The 14,265-nt window shown below is 36.4% G+C and overlaps 2 protein-coding genes across 5 annotated transcripts in view; one reads left to right on the top strand and one right to left on the bottom strand.

Annotated features, from left to right (window-relative positions):
- fkbp5 (FKBP prolyl isomerase 5) overlaps positions 1 to 8,626 on the bottom strand; it is a 42,169-nt gene extending 33,543 nt beyond the window's left edge. Inside the window, exons 1-4 of one of the 3 annotated variants that reach the window (XM_088090730.1) lie at positions 8,489 to 8,626; positions 7,189 to 7,510; positions 6,837 to 6,949; positions 6,435 to 6,541 (exon numbers count right to left, since the gene is read on the bottom strand). The gene's annotated coding sequence lies outside the window, so the exon portion shown is untranslated. The remainder of the gene's footprint in view (positions 1 to 6,434; positions 6,542 to 6,836; positions 6,950 to 7,188; positions 7,511 to 8,488) is intronic. The other 2 variants (XM_088090733.1, XM_088090736.1) reach the window with 2 other exon arrangements.
- Positions 8,627 to 8,639: 13 nt separating this feature from the next.
- srsf3a (serine and arginine rich splicing factor 3a) lies at positions 8,640 to 14,130 on the top strand. 2 transcript variants are annotated; one of them, XM_042508191.2, is made up of 7 exons: positions 8,644 to 8,765; positions 9,669 to 9,721; positions 10,761 to 10,965; positions 11,064 to 11,198; positions 13,234 to 13,257; positions 13,346 to 13,426; positions 13,535 to 14,130. In XM_042508191.2, exons 2-7 carry the CDS (start codon positions 9,718 to 9,720, stop codon positions 13,560 to 13,562), a joined length of 477 nt encoding a protein of 158 aa, XP_042364125.1. In that variant the 5' UTR covers positions 8,644 to 8,765; positions 9,669 to 9,717; the 3' UTR covers positions 13,563 to 14,130. The 2 variants fall into 2 exon arrangements, with proteins under 2 accessions (XP_042364132.1, XP_042364125.1); XM_042508198.2 differs by lacking the exon at positions 13,234 to 13,257 and having other exon boundaries at positions 8,640 to 8,765.
- Positions 14,131 to 14,265: the final 135 nt, after the last annotated feature.

The raw sequence follows: 14,265 nt of genomic DNA, 5'->3' as shown, positions 1-14,265 counted from the left end.
GCCAATTGGAGGAAAACATTGTTACTTTTAAAATAATGCAAATTAATAGGGTCAAAGAAAAAGAAAAACATAGATTTTAAAGAATACAACTGATTTTGAAGTTGCAACTGTGGGGTTTTTGAGTCCCCCAAAAATGAGGAAGTAAAGCCAATGTCATCAAAACACAAAGGCTGAACTCGAAATTGAAACAACTCTCTCCTTCTTGGCACAGCCCTTAACCTTCACTAATGATGGTTATTATTCTGCTTTGAGTGATCTGGAAACAGTCACCATGAAGTCTGGTAAATGCAACTGTGACCTGTCATGTCAGACAACATTAATGAAGGCTTGACACAAGGCTGAGTAACTGTTTAATAACTAATTTGACTGCTCAGGATGGCAGAGTTATATCCAAACATATTACACAGTGACCCTCACAGGGTTCATACAGACATCAAAAAATGAAATTCAAGGACTTTCAAGTAGTTTTTCAAGCACTATTTAAATGATGTGTAGATGTCTCTCTTTGCCAGAGTATACCATATCAGCCCGGTTATAGGCCGGCACGGCCTTACTATGATATCGTGAACGACAACGAATGTCCTGCATGACAATCGAGCGTTTTATCCCGTATAGTGTGTTCGCAGACAGCCACTACCACTGCATGTGGGAAGCTTTAATATAATGTATATAAATAAATATAAGACAACATTATGTCATTCATTTTAATTTCAATAACTTCTTAAGTAAGCTTAAAAAAGGGGATATTTTTCAAGGTATTCCAGTACTTAATTTTATGCCCTCAAAATTCAAGCACTTCAGGCACTTCAATGACCTTGCACCCCGCACTAAAAATAATTTCTACAAACAAACAATAAGTATGTTATTTTTAAAGATATGTTTTGCTTTCAGAGAGGAAACCTTCAAAACAAAGTCAGCCGCACCATAACTACAAAATGCTTTTGATTCAAGACTTTATTAAAATACGATGATTACCAGGTGATACACAGCACGGAATAAACAAAGATTAGATAAGTGCTTTCTCTCATCTTATGTCTCATTTTGTGATGTGACAAGTGAGAGGTTCAGGGTCAGAGACGTACAAACACTTCTGTTACTCACACTTCTTCCGCTGCTCAACACTACTTACGGGAAGTGTACGTACAATATCAAACCACCCACCTGAACATCAGAAAGGGGTCGTTTGTGGTGTTTTCTCCTGTTGAGCAATAACCGTCCTGCTCTGTTGATTTACTTACATTCCCTGCACAGTAATCACCACATGGCAGGCAGTAACTGTAAAAATGCACATATAAATGTTGAGTTTCCTGTCAGCATGAGAAGTAATAGCTGAATGATATAATAGCTGCTTCTGAATGCGACGTATTTGATGTAAAATGACATAAATATGGCAACAAAATATCTCAGCCTCAATATTTAGGATGATAGGATATTTGCAGTAAATCTTAGCCAATAAAACCTCTTAAAAAATAATTATTTTTATTATTCCTCTTATGAGTGGTGGAAGAAGTACTTTTATTTTACTTGAGTTAAAGTACCAAGACAATTTTTTAAATGCTCCATTAAAAGTAAAAGTCAAATCCCAGGAAAGCTTAATTAAGTTGAACGCACTCAAATTAGACTGATCTGACCTTGTTTGAATGTGTTTTGTTTTTTTTTATTTGTTTGATTGATTTGATCGAGGTGTGTATGGTGAACACTGAGTGTTGTAGGATGTGATAAGCACTCACTTCTTCCTACCCCAATTCCAACATGAAATACTCTGACATGAAAGTAGTACACATAACACTTGTTCTGCATAAAATTAGCCCCTTGTGATTAGAATTAATACTTTATTATTTATCATATCATATTCTTTAAATCTTTTAAGTTGTAAAAAAAAACCTCGTATTGCAGCTTAATTTTTAAGATGGTGAATGTAACAAAGAAGTAAACTTAAAAATCCTCAGAATTCTGACCGCTTGCATTATTTATCACCAGCATTTACTTCATGTCATAAAACTACCTTTGATCCCAAAGTACATTATATATTAGATACTTTCAGGCTTTTACTAAAGTAATATTTTAGTAGGTAACTTTTACTTCTACCAAAGTATTTTTCTGTTAAGATATCTGCACAGTAACTCAAATATGGATTTCAGCTGAAAAGCCCAATAGATGTCTTTGTCTTCTACAATTAGAAGTAGTTTAATAACAGATAACTGCACGGAAAAAAAAACGGGTCAATTTATATTGACACACTGAAAATGTCCTCATTTTTTAACTCCCATAACATAAATGACAAAATGTTATCCTTCAGAGGTTTGCCGAAATGTTCAGTGTAATCCATTTCAGGATGGCCCCGGCTATGACCGTGACAGATTTTAGGTTATTTTCCTGTACAGTTTATAGCATAAAGTCGACTTCCTCATATTTGGACTGTCATAAAAAGGAAAATGTCACAGTGGTGATCTGGTCGAGACAGGGCAGAAGTGCAGAGGAAAATAAAGACAAATAGACCAAATAGTGCAGTAAAAACAACAGTGACAGTAATTCTAAAAGTAACATGCACCAGTGCATGTACACAGAGTACTTTGAGTCCTGTCAATGTTTTACTCCTACTTATGGTGGAGGAGAAATATCAAGTATCATAAAATAAGAAAATCTTTATCCCTGGGGCAAAAACAAGGTTTGAAATAAAGGTTATAAATGAGAGGACACGAGTAAACAACCATATCATCATCGACTTGCACTGATGTTAAGTGTGTGGCACTATCATTGCACGGTATTCATTCAAGACATATATACACAGAGTATAGTCCTATAGTCTTTTTGTTCAACTTCTCTCCAAAATGCAGTTTTATTCTATTGATTGTTTATCTTCTATGGCTTTTATTGTATAACTTTTTTTCCTTCTGTTTTTTTGATTTATGAGACTAAAGTGCTGTAGCTCTGACATTTCCCATCAGATTTAATTAAGCACTCTACCTTTCCATCTATTTATCCATCCACAGATTGTAGTGGATAGTCATGGCGATGGTAATGGGAGAAAATGTGCCAAAGTGGCTCACTTTGAGGAGGACAGAGATGATGTTGATAAATTATTATTATGCAGGAGCAGAGTAGATGAAAGGTCTTCTCTAAAGTGTGTACAACAGCCCTGATTCTCTTTATTTGTGTTATAACTTCAACAATCATGAAGTGGGTTGTTGATTCAGTATTTTTTGCAGGAATATTGAATTAATTGCCTCTTGAATAAATGCTGAGCATAATTTAAAAAGACTGATGTTCGAGTTTTTCTAAAAGCAGCTGCTTGTTCACTTTGAGGAATTAATTAAAGAAAACAAGCTTGTTTGATAAAAAAGAAACCTGTGAAACATTTTCTCAAAGAATGTCTGGATCAAATTTTATGATTAAGAGATGACTAACTTGTCGTTTACCTTTTAACTTTGTCTTTAATTGCTCCTGTATAGTTTTTTTTTGCACTCTTATTCTAGCTATGTATACATCTTATTTTTTTCTTAATTCTTTAGACTTATCTTCTCTAAGTATACGCTGCTAGGTGTAATGTGTGTCCACCCCAGTACAGTAGATGGCGATATGCATTAAATATTGGTGTGAGATTCACCAATACACACAAAGAAAAAGATAGGCAGCTGGGCAAGAGAAGTTATCATGGACAAACTTTTCCATGGAATCTAGTACAATGTGAACAAAGAGTTGCGTATGTTGACATGAGATCCATGACGGAAATATGCATAGAGAAGAAAACATTAAGAATTACAAATATAACAAACCAGGGCAATATTTATGAAAGAGAGATGAGCAATACAAATTTAGCTTTGATTTTATTATAAAAAAGTTTTTCTACTGTAACACGGGCACATGCTCATTTATGAGCGTGCATACAGAAATAAACTAAAGAATTTACACACTCACTCACCAACTCACAGCAGAAACGTTCTTACCCAATAGCCCAATAACAACAATATTTTACACAGCTGCTTCCCTAAGCTGCCAATATGTAGATTGTGAATTTTTGCTACTTGATGCTGCCTCAACAAACTGTTGTCAATGTTATTATTTGTTTCCACAATACAGTTATGTCGATCAAACACATCTTCTAAACCTACGTTTCATCTGACAGCACAGCTGACCAGAGGCCTGTACTATGAAGCCAGTTAAACATATCTTTTAGTTATCTGGTTTAAATAATCCTTACATTGGTGCTCTGGATAACCAGTACTATGATGCTGGTTATAAACTCGCTCAGTCAATTCTGGGTTTTCCTATCCAGCCACAAATTCACATGAAACATGCGGGGCTGTGAATTACAAGCGACATCATCAGAGCCATAAATGAAGCATGTCCTCTGATGTGATTTGAAACGGTGACACTGTTAAAAAATATGCCATAAATATGGAACGGTAAAAGTCATATTCATTTTTTAAAAAAATGTAAACAACAGCCTATAATCTTACTGTAGGATAGGAAGATGTAGAAACACTAAGAATTATTTCCAAATATTATCAGTATGCAAAGACTTAAAAAACATGAAGGTGAGTATCTTTTTGGCTATAGCTGGATGATGAAGATACTACTCCTAATATTTCATAAACACTTAAAAAGTAATGCCACACTGTTTCTGCCACCTAAGTAAAGAGTGGAAGTACTGATGAGATCAGTCTGACTAAAATTTTAGTCAGATTGATTAAAAATAATGGGAGCCAGTTAACAGTGTGTGGATTCTTTTTTGAATAAAAATAATCTTTTGTTTTTATTTCCGGTTCTCATCACACAGGTGTCTCCGGTTATTCTGAGCCGCAGTGATGAATCAGAGCGTAAAATCAGTCACGCTGTCAGTTATCACTGTGGAGATTAAATAAACTTTGCGCAAGTAAAATGCAGCTGACATCATCATTGTGTTTCTGGTGTTGAAATCTCTGTAAACTCTCTGTTTGTTGGGATCTCTGTTTTAAAATCAATGGAAATAGAAAGTATGAAATATTAAAATGATTCTACTAACACCTTTTAAATAGTGTCCCTCCACACACTGTGCTCCGTAACCTGCAACATATGAAGTAAAGTTGTAAATGGAATCTATGACTAATTATGTTTTTCAATTACCTTTTTGTTACCAACAGGAATGTGAAGTTGATGTCACATATAGTGTTAAATTTTGTGACGGCGGCGCCACCTTGTGAGGAATGCGCTCTATTAACAGTTCCTGCTACCATAGTTACCGGCCTACCTTTTGTTTTATTTAGCCAAGAGTTACAATGTTTAGATCAGATGGAGAAGAGAGAACCCAGATCAGGGTTCCCACATACATTCGAGGACAAAATTTCAAAACTTTCCATGACTTTTCAAGGACCCATGATAATGTTTTTTTTTAATGTCCCACTTGCCCAGCATTTTTAAAAACATATCAGAATCAAACTCTGTTCAAATGTAATTTCGGGTAGCAGGCAGAAATTAAAAGAGAGGCAGAACGCAGATAAGAATTGGAGAAGCGTACGTGATATTAAACAAAACATCACATACTGACGTGTATCAGAGTTACGTTACATCAACAGCTACAAGAAATAACATTTCAGACACAAGGTGACATTTCGACCAATTTGTCATTACAATGCGGCTGAGGAAAAAAACAAATGTATTGTTTTACCATAAGGGAAGTAATGTTGCCATAAAATATTGGGTAATAATAATAAAAAAAATAATAAAACCTGAAAAGACACATTAAGTCTCAGAAGATGTTTAATGTCTGGATATTTGCCTCAAATTGATACCTGATACCACAGGTACCACTGGCTACTTGTCAAATACAGGACTTTTGTTATTACTGTGCCTTTTTAAAATGTTTAACTACATTTTTGTGCCATTTAGTGTAATTCGTACAGCACTATCGACAACTTTGGTTGTTTTTAAAACCTACATAAATAAACTTGATTTGATTTAATGCCATCAGACCAGTAGACCAGAAACTTTCTGCAGAGCTGCATTCCTCATGATTCAATCTGTGTTTTTCATCAGATAAAGAGGAGATAAAATCCTACCTGAAATAACTTTGACTAAAATGGTCACGTTGACGGTTTTGACTAAACTACATTAACTGAAATGTTCAATTTAATTTGACTACTACAAAGAAGACTAAAATATCATCCGTTTTCATTGACTAAAACTATACTTAAATAGTTACAGTGTACTTAGATTAAGATACGACTAAAATGCCCAAACATTTAGCCAAGTAAAACTTCACAAAAAAAACCCCCACATGATTACGCTGGCTAAGCTCTGGTGTTTCCTGTGTTTCTTGGAGAAAAGCTGCAACAGGCTATGTTGGGGTTGTTGTTTTACCCAACTCTGTCTGTGTGTGTGTGTGTGTGTGTGTGTGTGTGTGTGTGTGTGTGTGTGTGTGTGTGTGTGAGAGAGTGTGTGTGTGGTGCACTTACACATCAGCTCTTACTTGCGGTCATGGTGGAAAGAGGACGCTCCAAACGGTCCTGTCTGAAGCAGTGTGTGCACACAGCTGCTCTGATGAAACCAGTCAGACAGATACCTTTAAAATAAAAATAATAAAATGTCAGTATGCAAATTACCGTATGAAACCACTGACTCACTCTTATGAAAAACAATTTTAAAGTAGATTTTATTGTATGGCTTGAACTGGGACATACATGAGAAAACAAAAAGAAATTAAAACTCTACAAAGAACTATTGTTGTAAGCATCAAAAACTGTACAAGCACATAATAAATTAAAATTATGGAACCATAAGATTACATATTTGTGTATTTTTACATATTTGGTATGACAGTGCTAAAATGCAAATACAGGCAGCGCCCAGTAGCTCACCTGGCAGAGTGGGTGCCCCTTGTACAAGGGCTTTGTCCTCGTCACAGCAGCTGCAGGTTCAATTCACGCCTGAGGCCCTTTCCCTCTCTCTGCTCTTTCATGCTACAGCTGTCCTATCAAATAAAGCCAAAAATAATCATTCTAAAAGAAAACTCAATACAGTGTCATTGAGGCTCAATCACATTACATTTAAAAAGACCGTCTTTTAAAAAACTATTTCATGATCAGATTTTATCGACTCGGATTAAAGTGCAGTCTAAAATTGTGTGATGAGACATGAACTGAACAACTACTGAATTAGAAATGTTAGACGTTTAATCTGTTCAAGGAGGGACTGGGCAGCTCAACCAACCAGATCAGAAGTCAAGCCTCTGCACCAGTTCCTCTGTTTTTGTGTTTCAGATCCTCTTGCAGGGAATTCGCCATCTTCAGGTGCCTTCTTTACCGCTCTTTGGCATTTCTGAAGTCCCACTGCAATTCATCCGCCTTCTCCTGAGCCTCTGTTATTTGTTGTCGTTTTTTTTTTTTTTAACTTTAGCTTTGTCAAGGGCATGCTGATGTTCCTGAAAAATATTATTTGACTCCAGAAGATCCTTTGACAGCTGAACATGAAGATCGGAAGATTCTGCAGCAGATTTTCATGACATCCTGCTTGACCTGGATCTACTGGGCACCTACAGATAGAGTAAATAACAATTTCAGTGAATATATACAATTTTAACACATATAGTCTAACGTGGTAGTGAGAGATTACAGCTGCATGAAAATTGTCTTTATTGATGTTGAAACAGTTTGCCAGTGACACCAACATAACACTAACTTAATTTAAGAAATTTTCGAGAAATTTAAGCCAATTTTTGATTAATTACATATTGTATTGTAGCATGACACATAGTTTTATGTTTTTACATCCTTTACACACTCAGCACATTATTTATCATTTTAAATCTTCACATACTAGTGCTAATTTATATTATTTCTGTTTCAAAAAAACATCTCAATTCTCGCAAAAAAAATATTTTCCCTCTATTTCACACATGAAAAAAAAATTGAACTTAGAAAATGGATCACCAGAAAAAAAAAAATCTTACTTGACCCTCAGGGCCTCCATAAACAGAAAATGTTGCACATATATATATATATATATTTTTTTAAAATCCGATTTCAAAGGTTTATATACTTGTGAGGGTGTCTGAAAGAAGCACAAGAAAAGTGATGTCTTTCAAAGTTTACTAACAGGAATTTGCATGTAAACTTACTGATTTAATTATTAATGACGTGTCAAATATAATTGGCAACAAGTCTGATAACTGATAGATCACATTAGTCATTTATCAGAAATAAACAACGCTGTAATATAACAGCTAGTGGGCTCTGATAACAGCTACAGTCCTGGCATATAAATGACTATAAAGTCAGTGACACGAACAGTAAACTAACACTGACCTGGGGCGACTTAATTCAATAACACACATGTTAAATTTGAGCGACATAGCCGATTGATTAATATGATTGTCTACATCTTACAGATAGTTTATCTGATATCCTCTCCTGAGCAAAGTCACTTGACATTGCTGTTAACTTAAAACAGTTGTGATATATCAAACTCAACGTGTTCCTAACGGTAGAACTATTGTACGATAACTTCTCACCTGTGAAATGTTACTCTCATTTGCTTTGGTTGGGTTTCCTTCATTAAAACATCACAAAACAGCACAAAACTTTGCCTTTTTCTACTATTCTCTATCAAACTCTTTTGAACTCTGCTTCAATATGGCGGCGGTGGAGACGGACCTGACAACCGGATGTCGCGCGTGAAGTAGCGTCGACGTGTATATATCTACGTCACTGGGCGGTCACGCTACGCTAAGCTAGCGAGCCGCGAGAGCTACTGCTAACAGTTTTTGTCGGATTGCAGATACAACAAAGGTGAGCGGCATGTCTTATAGTAATGATCGACTTGTTTCCCTCCACGTATTGCCTGGTGTAACGTCCGTTAAGAGGCTGATCGGCTCAGAAGTTAAATTTCTTTTCAGCGGTTTCGTCACGATAAATACAAAAATTTGCTAGCAGCATTCTGTTGAGCTAACTTAGCTAACGTTAGCGTTAACGCTTTTGCATGGCGCTTTAGAGGAATCACTTCAGCATAAGTATTTGGTCAAATAAGCTACGTTAGACGCGGAAGTATTATGTTTAACGTTATTAAACATCTAAAAGAGGTAAATCGTCGTATCAAACTATGAACATATAAAATAAAGTCTAACGATTACCGCGTCGCTGGTACGCCCGAGCAAACGTACTTTTGGTTGCTAGCTAACGTTAGCTTGACATCGTAGACAACTACATAATAATAATAATAATAATAATAATACATTGTATTTATACCCCCCTTAATAGTACTGAAGGACACCTTAAAAGACAGTTAAACAAGCAGCAATAGATCTTAAAGTCAAACAATCATTAATGTACAGTTGAAAGTTAATATAACAACTTGACAAAATCATCGTCGTAAAAACTAGGTATAACATAATTATTATGAAATCATCATCAGTGCAAATCAAGATGTGTATGTTACCATAAAATCATTCTGAATATGCCAGTTTGAAAAGGTGTGTTTTTAAATAGTATTTGAAGACGTAAAGTGTGTATAACCACAAATGGGGTCCGATGTCTTGTGGTCAGTACAGAGCCTCTGAGAAATGTTGTAAATCTATTGGCAGTTAGTCAAGTAACACCATTTTTTTTTTCTCATCCTAACAGCACTTTTACAAAGAGAGAGGGAGAGAATGAATCGCTCTGTTGTGACAAATGACCGTCTGTCTTTTTTTTCAGGCACATCTGACTGTAGGACTCTAACAAGGAGGTATTTAAATCTGGTGAAATGAGTAAGTAATGATCACTTCTTATTAAACTGAGTTCTGGATGTTACTGTTTGCTCGCGCTCAAAACACTGCAGGGTGTTTCCCCCAGGAAATACTTTAGCTGGGGTGATAAGCCACCTACATCTAGACACACCCTGTTTCGTTATTAGTATAGTTATAGATGATTGCCCAAACAGAAGTCGCACTCATTAAATACATTGCATTTGTTGTGTGAAATAAAACACTGGGGGACCCAACCACTGCATAAAGTAGAGCTTGTAGCCATCGTGTTTGTGTAGTTAAAATTTTGCAGTTTTACTTGAGATGGGCATGTTAACAGAATACAGATAGGAGGCCTGTCTTAAGGTGTCACAGCATTTATTTGCAGATAATTAACCTACACTGTTAACAGATATCACTGCTACCAAAGATGCTCTGTGCTGCTACGTTTAACCCCATCCTATCTACTCTGGTTGCTGCAGCCTTGCTGTCACCAGCACACACTCTCACTCAGTTTGTCTAGCTACTCACACTGTCTGGCACCGAAATATTGTGTTGTGGTTCAGACAGGTAGGTATCAGGTATATAGGTCAAAGGTACCAAACCGCACTGAGTGGAGATCTCAGTCTGCAGTGTAGTTCATACACTTCACTGAGAAACCAGAGATCAGTAACACTGGGTTCACGTCACAAAAAAAAAAACGTCACATGCTGTGCTCAGGGCACCAAGTGCTGCTGGGGGCACCAATGTAAATGATCATCATGCATTCGCAATAACATGACCACTTAAAAATATAACTTCACTGTCTCAAATTTTAATTGCCTGGAGCCCTGATTGTGATATATCATATATCACTCACGGTTTGTGTGCATTATTTACAAGTTTTTAATAAACAATGCAGATTAAGTTATTATGATGTGTATTTTTATAGCACTTTGCAGACATAAGTCAAACGTGCTTAATGAGGGCATTATTAACGATTTAAGAGATTATGTGACCACACCGGCCAAAGAGCGCATCATTCATATTTTTTCCCAAACGTTTGTGTGTCTCTTTCTTTCAGGCCACAATGACCAGTTTCCCCTTGACTGCAAGGTTTATGTTGGGAATCTAGGAAACAATGGAAACAAGACAGAGCTGGAAACGGCTTTTGGATACTATGGCCCTTTGAGAAGTGTCTGGGTCGCCAGGAATCCCCCAGGCTTTGCTTTTGTAGAGTTTGAAGATCCCAGAGATGCATCTGATGCTGTGAAAGAACTGGATGGAAGGTAACTCCTTAACAAATATATATTTTTAATGATTGCTTTTGTTTTGTTTGTTTGGTTTTTTTTTTGCACTTTCCTTCTCATGTGATTACTTTGCTTAGAAACATGTGCGGCTGTCGAGTGCGTGTCGAGTTGTCCAATGGGGAAAGACGTTCAAGGAGTCGTGGCAATCCTCCATCCTGGGGTAGACGCCCTCGCGATGATTTTAGACGACGTAGTCCTCCAGTCAGACGCAGGTATGTATTTCTTACTTGACTCATGATTCATTTTATTGTTTTACATACATTCTCATTTGCAGTGTTTTTAAGCTCAAATGACAAGGCTGATTTACATTCCCCACACACTGTAAGAATTAATTTTTCTCCATCAAAATGTTAGTTAGTTTGGCAGAGCCATTTAAATCTGACAACCTCCCATAATGATTTTATATGTTCAGATCTTAGACCTATTAAAGCTTATTCACATTTAAGCCAAAACCAAGTAGGGGGAAGTTTCTGAATTGATGTCCCTATGACTAAATGTAATTGTTAGCACTCTCAGTGCTGTAAACTACAATAGTAAAAAAAAATAATAATAATTTTTTTGAGTTCATCAATAGATAATCTGTGGATCCAGCTGCTTTGGGATTTAATATATTGATATCAGTTTTTAATGTCAGAAGTGACATTTTTTAAATAAACAAAAAATTATATTTAATTGTTTCAAAGGTCATTTTAATGCCAACTTTGCTTAGTTTTACAGCTAAATTCAAAGGCAGCTTGTGTCAGCACTTGACTATTTATGAACTCTTACAACAATATTTCTTTTAGATTTAAAAAACAAAACAAAAAACAAGCTCTACCAGAGTGATATTGCTTTACGGGGACATCTTAAGAGGCACAGTTTGCAATTCATCATCCATCAAACATTTTTACAGGTACTTTCTAGAATTACTTTCTGCAGGTGTAAATTTTGTTTTCTTTCTGAGTTTAGTTGCCATCTATTAATAAAACTGAACCCCGTTGCAGAGTCACCACCACGCTTCTCACCATCTGAGTCAGTCAACTAGTCTTCTTTCAGCATCATGTGACTGCTGACCAGGAGCCCCAATCAGCTGGGCTGGTGTTGTCACATGACCAAGGCGCACCGCCAGTCGTCAGGTTCCACCAACCTTTTGGTTCCTGAGCATGCAGTTCCCAGCATCCTCCTCTTCTTCCTCCAACTTTAATCCAATCGACAGCGGCCCACTTCACATTATCAACCAATCAGCGTCTTTACTCTCTCTATTCTCCACACAACTACTGTATCAGCGGGAACATCCTTTGGCTTACATCCCGTCCCATCCTTCCCCCCCAAAAAGGCAGGGAATATCGACAACTACCCCTTCCTACCAGCCACCAAGCAACTTCATATCTCCAACATTTGCATCATGTGGCAAATCCTCTCTGCAATTCGACTTCCCTCACCATCAGTCTGGCTTCCTTGCGTCATTTCTATCTTGTCCAAATCCCCCCAAATAGTAAGTTGCTTTTATCCTGCTCTTTGTAGTTTGTATGCTTAATCTAGCCTTAAAAGGTGCTTGACGGTTTTCCCTCAGCAGTTATGTAATTAAGAGCAAGTTCAGTGCAGAGCTGCAAAAATCTACAGATCAAAAAGAAGTTTGCCGTCAGTCTTCAATTTTTATATGAAAAAAATTAACTACATTTGGTTCACTGTGTAATTGGGCTACAGAGTGCATTTTCATGGCTCGACATAAGGCTATCTTTCGCCACATATTGAAAAGAAAAGTGCACGTTGTTTTTGCAGTTTTACAAATTTACTTTTTTTCCATGAAGACGTCCTTTCACCTCAAGTGCACCAGTTTAATTACAAATAACATTTAAATTTCACTCTTCTGCATTTGCTTTGCAGCAATCTTTAGAGCCAACACATGTGGTTCACAGCTTATTGATCTAATGCTTTACTTACTTGTCATAGTTGTAATAGATTTTAGTTGCGTTTGTTCTAAGCCGGCCTGAATGTCGAGTCTTGATTTTGTTCCATATTCTGAAATCTGACTCCATGATTGCTGCTCATTGGACAAAGTTTCCTTTTAATGAGTAGATCTTGATGCCACTCATGGATGCAGATGATCCTTCTATTAACAGACAAGGAACTACGTGTAACCACGTTTCCACGTGTAATCCATGTCTAAGGATCAAGGATACCAAAGGTTTCATTAGTGATAGGACGGTTAAATGGTATTTACTAAATTTTTTGCTTTTTTTTTTTTTAACTTCATGTACACTTTAGGAGGAGGAGCCGCAGTCGCAGCAGGTAAGCTTGTTAAGAACAGTTAAACTCTGCTTAATGATTATTAATATCTTGTTAATGATTAATTTTGTTTTTCGGTTTGGTTAACCAGGTCTCTTTCAAGGGACAGAGGCAGACAACGGTCTCTCTCCAGAGACAAGAAATGCCAAAGATCTATCTCACGGTCAAGGAGGCAAGTTTAAGTATTAATTATCATCATACTGTTCTCTAAGACATATTTTTATTTCTAAATAACTTGGTGATCATTTTGCACATTTTCACTGGTTTGTTTATTTTACAGTCGTTCCCGGTCTAACGAGAGAAAATGAAGACCTCAGACTATGGTTCATCTGCAGGATCTTGCTATGGTTGGGGGATATACAAATTTTTATAGTCATGTATTTCTTTTCTTTAGGGTTGGCCAAGTTACATATTGTGTAATGGCAGTCTGTCTAACAAAGGACTTAAGTCTTTTTCTGCTAAAGCAAATTTTATCTTCTCCTGCATGTTTGAAATGGAATACTGGAGTTAGTTTTACATTACCAACCTGTTTTTTAAACTATTGAATTAAAGCTCATGTGATGTTTTTATTTGTTTTTGTTTGCTTTTTTAAATTGTTGGTTTTAAATGACTGACTATAGGTAAATGTCAGATGCACCACCAGTAGAAACATCCTTCATACCAGTGACAAAAATCAGACTGGCAACATATGTTAAATACTGGTGCTGTTATTTGCAGGCTGTCCTTAGAGCCAAACATCTGTAATTCTGTATTTTACCTCTGTCACTTTTGCCAAAAAGGCATTTACTCTGTTCAACTTTGCTTGACTTGAGCTCTGACAGTTTGTGCTGCTGCAGTTAAACAACTTGTTCAATAAATGGTTTTCCAAGGTGACAATATCTCTTTATTCTTTCTTTAAGATTAGTATTTTGTAAAAATTCAACATGTACAATATAACTATGGAAAATTAAGTTTTATTCAGATCAGGAAGTTCTGTGTCTTGTTGCTGTTGCGTGATTAAGGCTGCAAGCA

This window comes from Plectropomus leopardus, chromosome 2 (genome assembly GCF_026936395.1).
Source record: "Plectropomus leopardus strain MGB_pleo_1.0 chromosome 2, ASM2693639v1, whole genome shotgun sequence".
NCBI lineage: Eukaryota > Metazoa > Chordata > Actinopteri > Perciformes > Serranidae > Plectropomus > Plectropomus leopardus.
The sequence above is the reverse complement of the archived record's forward strand: the minus strand, read 5'-3'. Positions and strand labels throughout refer to the sequence as shown.